This window comes from Brassica rapa, chromosome A09 (genome assembly GCF_000309985.2).
Source record: "Brassica rapa cultivar Chiifu-401-42 chromosome A09, CAAS_Brap_v3.01, whole genome shotgun sequence".
In the NCBI taxonomy this organism is placed as follows: domain Eukaryota; kingdom Viridiplantae; phylum Streptophyta; class Magnoliopsida; order Brassicales; family Brassicaceae; genus Brassica; species Brassica rapa.
In genome coordinates, this window is record NC_024803.2 from 5748153 (window position 1) to 5760476 (window position 12324).

The 12324-nt window shown below is 32.4% G+C and overlaps 2 protein-coding genes across 2 annotated transcripts; both read left to right on the forward strand.

The window, feature by feature from the left end:
- Positions 1 to 103: 103 nt before the first annotated feature.
- LOC103847965 (vacuolar-sorting receptor 3) lies at positions 104 to 3613 on the forward strand. The gene is made up of 12 exons (XM_009124962.2): positions 104 to 608; positions 806 to 1498; positions 1581 to 1669; positions 1748 to 1817; positions 1883 to 1966; positions 2144 to 2220; positions 2282 to 2363; positions 2522 to 2604; positions 2686 to 2752; positions 2841 to 2969; positions 3055 to 3164; positions 3233 to 3613. Exons 1-12 carry the CDS (start codon positions 317 to 319, stop codon positions 3329 to 3331), a joined length of 1875 nt encoding a protein of 624 aa, XP_009123210.2. The 5' UTR covers positions 104 to 316; the 3' UTR covers positions 3332 to 3613.
- Positions 3614 to 8537: 4924 nt separating this feature from the next.
- LOC103847966 (adenylyl-sulfate kinase 1, chloroplastic) lies at positions 8538 to 10149 on the forward strand. The gene is made up of 5 exons (XM_009124964.3): positions 8538 to 8862; positions 9036 to 9326; positions 9404 to 9522; positions 9607 to 9738; positions 9818 to 10149. Exons 1-5 carry the CDS (start codon positions 8679 to 8681, stop codon positions 9911 to 9913), a joined length of 822 nt encoding a protein of 273 aa, XP_009123212.2. The 5' UTR covers positions 8538 to 8678; the 3' UTR covers positions 9914 to 10149.
- Positions 10150 to 12324: the final 2175 nt, after the last annotated feature.

Below are 12324 nucleotides of genomic sequence, written 5' to 3' on the forward strand. Positions count from 1 at the left end.
TTCTAGGCTTTTTCTTCTCTTCGGGTATGCTCTAGTTACAATCCTTGACCCCCAAAGAAGGTTTATCTGTTTTTGACTCCGCGTCACCTATAGTCTTCTAGTCGCACCAGAAACGTGAAATTAAAAAGAAAAAAAAGTTTTTTTTTTAAATAATTTTATCTGTTGTTTCTCGAGAAACACCCGCAAATCGCATTACTTACCCTTCAACCACCATAAAACCTTTCGACAATCAAGCTCAGACAAGGACTGATTTCAACCTTACTTCAATCCAATTTGTGCTTAATCCTTGCCTGGTGTTGAGGCGGAGATCTCGAAGATGAAGCATCAGTTCCTTTGTTTCCTTCTCCTTCTCTCCATACCCTTCCTTTGCGAATCTCGATTCGTCGTCGAGAAGAACAGCTTATCAGTGACGTCACCGGACAGCATTAAAGGGGCCCACGACTGCGCGATCGGCAACTTCGGCATCCCCCAGTACGGCGGGAGCATGGCCGGCACAGTCGTTTACCCCAAAGAGAATCAGAAATCGTGCAAAGAGTTCAGCGATTTCTCAATCTCCTTCAAGTCTCAGCCCGGCGCCCTCCCCACCTTCCTCTTAGTCGATCGCGGAGGTATCAATCGATCCATTGAGATATCGTACTACTCATTTCTAATTGATTGAGATATCATACTACTCATTTCTAATTGATGGATCAATTGAGGTATCAATTGATCCATTGATTGATTGAGATATCGTACTACTCATTTCTAATTGATTGAGATATCGTACTACTCATTTCTAATTTGATTCGATGGTTTTTGTGAGTAGATTGTTTCTTCGCGTTGAAGGTCTGGAACGCGCAGAAAACAGGCGCCTCGGCCGTCCTAGTGGCGGACAATGTCGATGAGCCTTTGATCACTATGGACACCCCTGAAGAGGACGCTGCGTCAGCTAAGTACATTGAGAACATCACCATCCCTTCAGCTCTCGTCACCAAAGGCTTTGGCGAGAAGCTGAAGAAGGCTATCAGCGGAGGGGACATGGTCAACTTGAACCTCGACTGGAGAGAAGCCGTCCCTCACCCCGACGCGCGCGTGGAGTACGAGCTCTGGACCAATAGCAACGACGAGTGCGGGGTTAAGTGCGATATGCTGATGGAGTTTGTTAAGGATTTCAAGGGCGCCGCGCAGATTCTTGAGAAGGGAGGGTACACGCAGTTTAGGCCGCATTATATTACTTGGTATTGTCCTCACGCGTTTACGCTGAGTAGGCAGTGTAAGTCTCAGTGTATTAACAAGGGGAGGTATTGTGCTCCTGACCCGGAGCAGGACTTTAGCTCCGGGTATGATGGGAAAGATGTGGTGGTTGAGAATTTGAGGCAGCTTTGCGTTTTTAAGGTGGCGAATGAAACGGGGAAGCCCTGGGTGTGGTGGGATTATGTTACTGATTTTCAGATTAGATGCCCCATGAAGGAGAAGAAGTATAACAAGGAATGTGCTGATTCTGTTATCAAATCTCTTGGTGAGTGGAGTGTCTCTGATTCTTTTTGTAGGAAAAACGTTTTTTTTTTCTAAAGTCATATTTTTCTATATGTCTATTGCAGGAATTGATAGTAGAAAACTTGACAAGTGTATGGGAGACCCTAATGCTGATTCGGACAATCCAGTTCTAAAGGAAGAACAAGATGCACAGGTAAAATAAGTTGCATATGTTTTTTTTTCTTACGGTTATATTCGTTAAGAAACATGTTGACATATATATATTATGTAGGTTGGCAAGGGGTCAAGGGGCGATGTTACCATATTGCCTACATTGGTTGTTAACAACAGACAGTACCGAGGTTTGTCTTGCAGTGTTTTTCAAGACATGTACTTTAGAATTGTTAAAATAAATGTTTCTTTGCAGGAAAGTTGGAGAAGGGTGCAGTACTCAAGGCTCTATGTTCTGGTTTTGAGGAGACGACTGAACCAGCAATATGCCTTAGCACAGGTATGCATTGTTGGTACGTCTATTGTAACGTGTTGAATCTGCATCCTATCTGGTGAACCTTTGTGGTTTGAAGTATACAAAGCTTGGGTTCACCTGATCCTAACCAGCCAAAGCTGATCCTAACTAGTCTATGACTTGACTGTTAAGTTTATTATGGTTAATACCTTTCGATGACAGAGGTGGAGTCAAACGAGTGCTTAGATAACAATGGTGGATGCTGGCAAGATAAATCAGCCAACATAACTGCTTGCAAGGTATATTGTGATAATCATAATGTACTAATCTGTTATATAATATAATCTGCTTAATTTGCAGGATACCTTCCGTGGAAGAGTATGTGAGTGTCCTCGAGTTGATGGTGTGCAATTCAAAGGGGATGGATACAGCCATTGTGAACGTGAGTGCTATTTTTGCGGTTGTGTTATTCAGTACCTATCTCAGTATGGCAAACCATTAATATAGTATAAACGTCTCCTTTGAGCTTTCTCTTGTTTTGCTGATGTGCTTCTGTTGGATGTCACATTTTCACACTTAATTGGTATTTTTGCATTGCAGCAAGCGGGCCAGGGAGATGCACGATCAACAATGGAGGATGTTGGCATGAAGAGAGAGATCGACATGCGTTCTCTGCTTGTGTGGTTAGTTTTTCTTCTGTACATTGCTTCACCTTTTAGCACTGTATAGTAAGAAACCCATGTTTCAACTTATAATGCCTTCAGGACAAGGACAGTGTTAAGTGCGAGTGTCCTCCAGGATTCAAAGGAGACGGTTTTAAGAAGTGTGAAGGTTAGACTCTTTTTTTTTTGTCAAACTTGTATTTACAATAATACTCCTTGGTCCTTGTTTTAAGCATTTTCAATGCTTCTTTCGACAGACATCAATGAGTGCAAAGAGAAGAAAGCGTGTCAGTGCCCGGAATGTAGCTGCAAGAATACTTGGGGAAGCTATGAATGCTCTTGTAGCGGGGACCTTCTCTACATGAGAGACCATGACACTTGCATCAGTGAGTTTTCGTACCGTTGGAAGTCGTAGAGTTTAAAGCATACACTTCAGCAGTTTCGCTTAAGTTTCTTTTGTTTGAAATATAGGCAAGACGGGTTCACAAGTGAGATCAGCGTGGGCGGCCGTTTGGCTTATAATGTTATCATTGGGACTTGCAGCCGGTGGGGCATACCTCGTTTACAAATATAGATTAAGGGTAATATTTGTGCCTTTCTATTGCTTGGTGAATTTATTTTGAACTTTCCTGTGTCCTTTGTTTCACAGCAATACATGGACTCAGAGATAAGAGCAATAATGGCACAGTACATGCCATTGGACAGCCAACCGGAGGTTCCAAACCACGTGAATGATGAACGTGCCTGAGTGAGAGCGGAATGATGATCCATCTATTTATTCCTCGTTAAGGGCTCAAGGTGACATGTTCTTTTAACCGTTTTGGCCCTTGATGCCTCTGTATCTCTGTAACTCTTTTACTAAATAGTGTCTTTGCTGAAACTTGATGTCTTTTACTTTAAATGGCTTATACTTTTTTTTTACTCGTATGTCTTTTACTTATGTCCATGGGACTTATGTAATAGGGAAACTTGATTTAGCTTTGGAGATTTAGAAAAGAAAGATGATAGAATCAAAGTTCAGTTTGTTGGTTTTGTTTTCCAAGATTAGTCCTTACAAACATTCGATTCTATGAAATGTGAAACTATACAGATATATTAGGAATCCACAAAACTTCTGCAGTCCTACCAGAAAAAAGGAGTGGATTAAATTGTAGCACACTTTTATTGTGCATGAGATACATGGGTGATTGGAATGACATGTACCTTTATGTTTTTGGCTCTAGAATTAGAATTGTTTGCGGCTGTAAATGCTCTGGATAGTCAAAATTTAGTCAACTAATCGAATTTTTTTTTCTTTAAAAAACTCACAGCAAAAGAAAAGAATTTGGCTGTAGCCGTAGATTTATTTGATGTAGATCATTTTGTTGTAGTCTTTTTCTTGCTCTGAAAATAAAGCTCTTTACAATTATATTTTAATTTTGTAGATTTTTTTTTTCTGTGAGTTTTTTAAAGAAAAGAAAATTCGATTGGTTGACTAAATTTTGGCTGTCTAGAGCATTTATAGCCGCAAACAATTATCCCCACTTTCGAGCGTTTTGTGATGTCCTTTTCTAAATTTAAGACTAAACTAAGTATCACCCCTGCACCGCAGAATTTATTCTTTAATTTAGATATATATTGTTTAATATAATAATAATTTATAAATAAATAAATATATCAGTATTAATGATAATTTTCTTATTTAAATATTTATAAGTTAACCTTTTTTGAGAAAATCAATATTATATAAACATTGCTATTAAGTACTAAAAATTAGAATAAAATTGCTATTAAATACTAAAAAACTGCTATTAACTTTTGAAGTTAGTAATACAATGACTATTATTTTATAATAACAATTCTCTTTTACATTAACTTTTCATCTGATTTTGATAATTTTTTTAAAAGTTGTGTGTTTTCAAGAGCATATATTTAGATTTTTATTATAACTAAAAATCATTGTTCAATTTCGTTGATTCCTGTTAAAATCATAATATAATCTCTTTGAATTGTAGTTATATAGACCGTCGACTGAGGAAATGCAAGAGGATTCTGATTTAATTCTCCGTCTCAAGTTTAGTTTTTTTTTTTGGTCAACAATCTTGGTTTATTATATGAAAAATTAGGGGACATGACCATAGCATAAGATAAATTAAGTACATAACCAGTATAAGGTATGTGCTATGATATACTATATATTATCTATAATATATACAAAATTATCCTCATCTCTTACCAACTAACACACTTGCTTCTTCTTTCTATTTTTTTCTATTTTTTTTTTCATCACCAAAAATCACGGAGCCGTTAAATTTCACGACAAACTTTGCAAAGGATCTTGATTTGCTATCAAAACAAACGAATCAAAATAATCCGGTTAGATTGAACAGCATATGATCCTGAAGAGCATATGATCCTGATTTCGCACGCTGTATAATCATCAGATACAATTTTAATTAGTTTTCTTAGTTTTTTTTCATTTATTAATGTGTCATTCTTTCAAGTTTTTAAAAAGATGAGGTATCAACTTCTAGAAGTGCACTTGTGCTGATTACTCTTCTAAGATGTGCTTTTATGTTGTAACTAGTTGTTAGAACATCTTCAACATATTTCTATTTTTTCTTTTAAAAAATAGATTGTTATTTTTCTCTCTATTTACAGATGAATAAATAATATTTTTCTATATTTTATTTTATATTTGAGGATTATTATAGAAAAATCCTCCGCAAGGGATGGAGGGACAGGGGGTCAAGTGGAACAGATCTTACCCACTTTCCTACACTTTGTAAATTTTCTTTAATTATTTTTATAATTTCTGAATTTAATTATATGCAAATTTTTTTTACATGGAAACATGAAAAGGAATCTTATAAAAAAATTCAAATGCTAAGTTTTGCTCTTACTTTTCATGTCAAATTTGAAGAAACTTAAGTTCATTACTTTTGATTTATATGAGCAGAAAGTGCAAGATGTATCCCGTTTGATCTGATGTGGAGTAGTTGATTGAGAGATTAAATAGAGATGGAATCCACAGTTTTTAAATCAAATTCACAGCACTAAATATAAATTTGAATTTTTTTGGCCTAATAAGGAGAAATTTGTTGGCCTAATTGAACCATCAATCGCCCAATATTGTTTGATGACTATATTCTTAATTGTCAGATCTTATATGAAGCAAATCATATTTCTATTATAGAATTTTTCTATTTTAGAAAAAATAGCAAAATACATTGAAGATGATTTTAGAGTTTTCAATTAGTTTGACTAAATTGAAAGAAAATATGTTAACTATATGCATATATATTTTTTAGCTAAAAGATATAAATAAAATTTTCAATTATTATAATGTGCGGTTAACCCAAAACTCAAGTAGGGCAGATGCGGATATACTAAAGTTTATCCGCTAGTTATGTGGATCAAACTTTTGTTGACGGAAAAAAAACCCTCCGCAAGGGATGGAGGGACATGGGGTCAAGCGGAACAGATCTTACTCATTTTCCTATATTTTGTAAATTTTCTTTAATTTCCGCATTTAATTATATGCAAAGTTTTTTTACGTGGAAACATGAAATGGAATCTTATAAAAAAATTCAAATGCTAAGTTTTGCTCTTACTTTTCATGTCAAATTTGAAGAAACTTAAAATCATTACTTTTGATTCATATGAGCAGAAAGTGCAAGATGTATCTCGTTTGATCCGATGTGGAGCAGTGGATTGAGAGATTAAATAGAGATGGAACCCACAATTTTTAAATCAAATTCACAGCACTAGATATAAATATCATATAACTTCGAAAACTTAAATGCATAACTCTGTGAGGTTTAAACACTAACTCTATAGATGCTTAAATGCATAAACATACTAATAAAGAGGAGATGTAATTTTACAAGTCCATAAAAATATATTTAAAATAAATTTTGTAAGAAAATTTAATTATACATCTAAAAATGAATTACAACACTTATGTTAATAATGTGTTGTAAATGAGGAGAGTAATGGAATATTTTTGTTTTGAACTCTAAGAGTAAGGAAAACAACAAAAAGATGTATATGTAATTTAAACAGATTTGTATTAAAATAACAAACCATATATTATACAAACATTATTTGAAAACATATTTTTAAGACCTAGTGTTATTAAACTGTAAGTTTAATATAATTTAAAAATTAATGTTATAAAAATGCTTTAAGTAATGGCTTTAAAGAGATTTGTGGTGATTTGAAAGTGTTTTGGATTGTTTTATTTAAAATTGGATAAAATTCAACATACATGGTTTTGGATAATATTCTTAACTGTTTTAATTAAAATTATGACTTTCATAATTAATCTAAAATTCATCAAAATAAAATTATATTAAATCACTATTGAATGAATCTTCTAAAAGAGAAAAAGAAAGAGAAAAAAAACTATTTCTTCTTCTTTATTCTTTTTTTTTTCTCTTGTGTATATATTTATGCAAAGTACATCTTATAGACGTAAAAACTAGAGAAGAAAATAAATCTTATGACTTCAAAAATTAGAGAAGTGTTCAATGACTTGGTAACATAAGATATCATTTCTTGTGATCATACTATACTTCACCTTATAACGCATATTCCCTATATATTATTTGAGAAGCATTACAACATTTTTTTTGTAGTCATGTGTCATCACTAGAATGATTCTTAGAATTCTTAGAGAAATAAGTTGGTCCATCTAAATATATAATAAGCTTTTATTAAACTAACCATAAATACATTATTAATGTGCTTCATTATTTCCTTAAACAAAATTACAGAATTTCTTAATGTGGCTAAAGTATATATGACAGATTGACAATTAATGATTTTGAATAATAAAGATTTGATAAAAATAAGGGTGTCTTATATTATATTTGTTTAATTTTAAACTATTTAAATAAATTAAAAAACCATAGTAACCATATAATTAAAATTAAAATTTTTATTTGTATGTTATATTTTAAATTTTTTAAAGCGAGTATAAATTACTAAAATTGTTAAAAATTTCACATTCAAATTTTGTGGTCCATGGTTTAAAATTTTTGTTATGACTTGATACAAATAATTAAAAAAATCATATAACTTGAAAGACTCATTTAATAAGTATTAAAAATAAAAGATATATATATATATATATATATATATATCATTTTAAATTAAATTATATGACCATATAAAACTATATAAATATCTTAATTTTGAAATTTACTGTGAACAATGTTTTTTGATAAAATTTTTGAAAAATATTGACAACTTATTTTTTAAAACTATTATAAATCACTTAAACTATTAATCTCACAGTGAAAATTTGTTATCAGTAATTTAAGTTTTTTGTTATAACACATACAAATGATAAAAAAATATATGAGCAAAAATTAATATTTAATAAATATTAATATTAAAATATACTATATATGTTACTATTATTTAAATTTAATTATATAATATATCAAATAGAAAAAAATATTTTTTGGATTAATCAAATTTATTTATATGTTCTCACCAATTTAATTATATAAGTAATAGTTACCGTCATTTTAATTATTCAATATATATTTTTTATTTTCATAATATGTTAGAAATATATAATATATAAAATATATATATATGTTCATTCCGCGCAAGGCGCGGATCTTAACCTAGTATAAGATTATGATTTAAGCCTCATTCAAATATCCAAAAAGGAGTTTCTATTCATTGGATACACATTTTTTGAAAATTAGCTTGGACCCCCTCCATATTCGATACCCAAATTAATCAAAGAAAAACATATATTTTCTTAACTTAAACATATTTGTTGCTTCTCTCTCTCTCTCTCTCTCTCTTTAATATGTACCACACTTTTCATCTTTTTAGGAACCTAGATGCAAATCGACGTCAAGTTCATTTGCTTAACAGTAACACGAAAACGACATCGTTGCAATAACCAAACTATAGAAAGATCGATTGAAGAAAAACGTGGGGAGCCAACAACATTTTCATTTCACCAGTTCACCTACCCAATCATTTCTCTTTATAAGCTTTTCGTAATTATAATCTTCCTTCGAATCACAACAACAACAAAAAATTTGAATTTTCCGATTCATCAATCTTTCTTCTAATTTCCGATATTCATTATGATTGCTGCCGGAGCTAAATCGATGCTAGGTCTTTCAATTGCATCTCCCAAAGGAATTTCCGACAGCAGTTCGAGATCTGTCGGTGTTCTTCGTGCTTGTGTTTCCATGGAAGGATCTCAAACGATGAGCCATAACAAAAACGGATCTATTCCTGAGCTTAAAGCTGTTAATGGCCACACAGGTAAATTTCAATTCCTCAAAATGGGTCGCGAGTTTTGACTTGCTTTGTCATTCTCTTGCATTAAGACAAAAGTACATGTTCTTTTTTTTTTTTGCATTAAGACAAGAACATGTTCTATTGTCTACGGGTTTCTCTGTATTTGATTATTTTTTTTTTAATTGTTTTTGGATTAGGACAAAAACAAGGACCGTTGTCTACGGTCGGAAACTCGACGAACATAAAGTGGCATGAGTGTCCTGTCGAGAAAGTTGATAGACAGAGGTTGCTTGACCAGAAAGGATGTGTGATTTGGGTCACTGGTCTTAGTGGTTCAGGGAAGAGCACTTTGGCTTGTGCTTTGAACCAGAAGCTGTACCAAAAGGGAAAGCTTTGTTATGTTCTTGACGGTGATAACGTTAGGCATGGTTTAAACCGTGATCTCAGCTTTAAAGCGGAAGATCGTGCCGAGAACATTCGTAGAGTCGGTGAGCTTTTAACAAATCTCCTTAAACCAATATCTAACAACTAACAACGAAATCTCTTCTTTGATTGCTTTGTTTAGGAGAGGTTGCTAAGCTTTTCGCTGACGCTGGGATCATCTGCATTGCAAGTTTAATTTCTCCTTACAGAGTCGACAGGGACATTTGTCGGACTTTGCTTCCTGAAGGAGACTTTGTTGAGGTAAATTTGAAGAAACAAGGGTTGGTTTTGTTGTCTCTAAGCCTGTTGAAAGTTTTTCACGCTATTTGTGTTTTGGTTAAGTAGGTGTACATGGATGTATCGCTCGAGGTTTGTGAGGCTAGGGATCCAAAGGGTCTCTACAAGCTTGCTCGTGCAGGAAAGATCAAAGGTTTCACCGGGATTGATGATCCTTATGAGCCACCATTGAATTGCGAGGTAAATGTTAAATAATATTGTAATATGAAGATTTTTCGTGTCTGGACCTTATGTTCTTGTTTTTCTTTGTGATATGAAGATTTCTCTAGGTCAAGAAGGAACAGGAACTTCACCGATCGAAATGGCGGAAACAGTTGTTGCATACTTAGAACACAAGGGTTACCTTAATGCATAAAAAAATACTTTAGATTAAGGGTTACCTTTTCAACCGCACACATTTGTTGTTATGCCAATGGTTTTAGCTTCTGTTTAACAAGCCAAGAGTACAAAATCAAGCAAATTCATGGCTGTTTTTATGGAATCACAAAGTTTAATAAAATAAATATAATCACTTGTCTGTTTTGTATTTTAAATGTCAAGGTTATGGCTCTGTACTATTATGAGGGAAGAGCTAATCCTACTCAACTTTTATTTACTGTTATGGCTCCAATATAATTTTATGCCTCATCTCTCTAGTATCACTGAAGACATGTCCCAGTCTCGCGGCGGATAATTATGATTTCTTTTTTTTTTTAATTATGATTTCTTGTGAGGGAAAGAACGAATGTTGTCTTTCAGACACTCTGAAGCTTCATATAACAACTCGTTTCCTCGTTAAAATCTTTGGTTCGTGTTCCTCATAACGGGGATCAAATGCTGAGATGTACCACTTGGTCTCCAAAAAATCTCAATCAGACCCATCACTTTATTTATTTATTTTGTATTTAAATTTAAATAGAAATCTATGTTAAATAACTGAAAAACCTAAAGAGTTAAACATATTTACTAACCTATGCCATTACTATCCAACCCAATATCCGACCCAGATCCAGACCCAAAATCCGACCCAATCTCCTTCTTCTTCCCCCATTTCTTCCCCATTCATAGTTCTTCCACCATAATACAAAATCAAAAATTTTCTTATCCCCCATCCACTAATTTTCTCTTTCTTATCTCAAATCGATCAACCCATAATCATGTTTAATCAATTATATCATATCCAGAGTCAAATTTTATCTTTTCCATCCGATATCCAAAATAATGAAGAACGAAAAGTATTACTAGTACAACTAGTACAACTCAAACTAGGACAACTAGTACAACTCAAACTAGTACAACTTCTACAACTCGAATTAGTACAACTAGTACATATTGAGTATGTCATATTTATTATTTGAAAAATCATTTTCTTATGTATCATCACCATGTTCATTCTCACAAAAAAAGATGACATGGCTTTGAGAAATTATGAAATGACATCACTTAATTATGAGATGTATAATAATTTCATATATTTATTGTTTTCGGCATACGAAGATGCTAGAAAAGAGAATGATGTAGAACCAATAAGACATATTGGTCTAATCTACCCCGCATGCATGTGTCAAATATATGAATAGTATATTTTTAATAATATTTGATTTGAAATTGATACGTTTACAAGTTGTACTAGTTATACTAGTTGTACGATTTTCGGAAAAAGATCATCTTCATCTTTTTGGTCTTGAGGCCAAAAAGCTAGATGCAGAGCCAGAAAATTCTTCAAACATTGTTCTAAAAACGCGAGTCACCGGAAAGAAGAAAAAGATTGGGTTTGATGTATGATTTTTGTGTTTTTTTTTGCAAATAATTGTTTTAATCGTGATGAAATAACATAGTTGTACTAGTATTTGAGTTGTACCGTCTGTACATAGTTATACTAGTTTAATCTTTCTCGCTTGCATCTGCCAAAAGATAGTGCATAAGCCATCACGAGTTTGAAAAAAATACATAAACATTAATATTTGGTATTTGGACTATAACAATAATAGTTTAACCGGTTTAACTACAGTAGTACTATTACTAGTTTAATTGTGGCAACACTTGATTTGTGTTTTTCTAGTGCTGGTTAGTAGGTTTCTCGCCTCAAAGTTCATTTTCTTGATATGGAAATGAAAATATTACAAGAAATAGAGCAATTGTAATCACATACACAAGAAGAACATGGTGAAACTTGCATATTTTGATATAAAATATGATATACATATGTTTGTTGTATCTACAAATTTGATTTCAAATAGTTTTTGATTCTTATGTTTGCAAATTCGTACATTTCACTCAGTTTATTATTTAATTATATTTTATAATTTAAATTTTTTCCTACAAAAAATAAATCTTCAAAAATTTATTAAGTTTTTAAAAAATTATAAAATTTATAATCCCAATACCATCAGTTTTTTTAATATCTATTTTTTAATAAATATTATTTAGTTTTACGTGTTGTATTTACGTACCTAACAAAATTTTCTCTTAATTTTATCGACTTTGATTTAATGTATTTCAACCAAAAGAAATAGATAACAGGTTAAACTACACAAAAATATTTAGGAATAGTACAATTAGTACAACAACTTGATTTAATATTCAACCATAATGTTTAAAACATGATACACGTTTAAAATATAATGCACAATATAAAATGAAATAACATAGTTGGACCAGTATTCGAGTTGTACCGGTTTGTACATAGTTGTACTAGTTTTTGAGTTATACCAGTTTGTACATAGTTATATTTTGACAGTGAAATCGAAAAAGCTAGTTGTACGACATAAAATTAAAACTTACCTC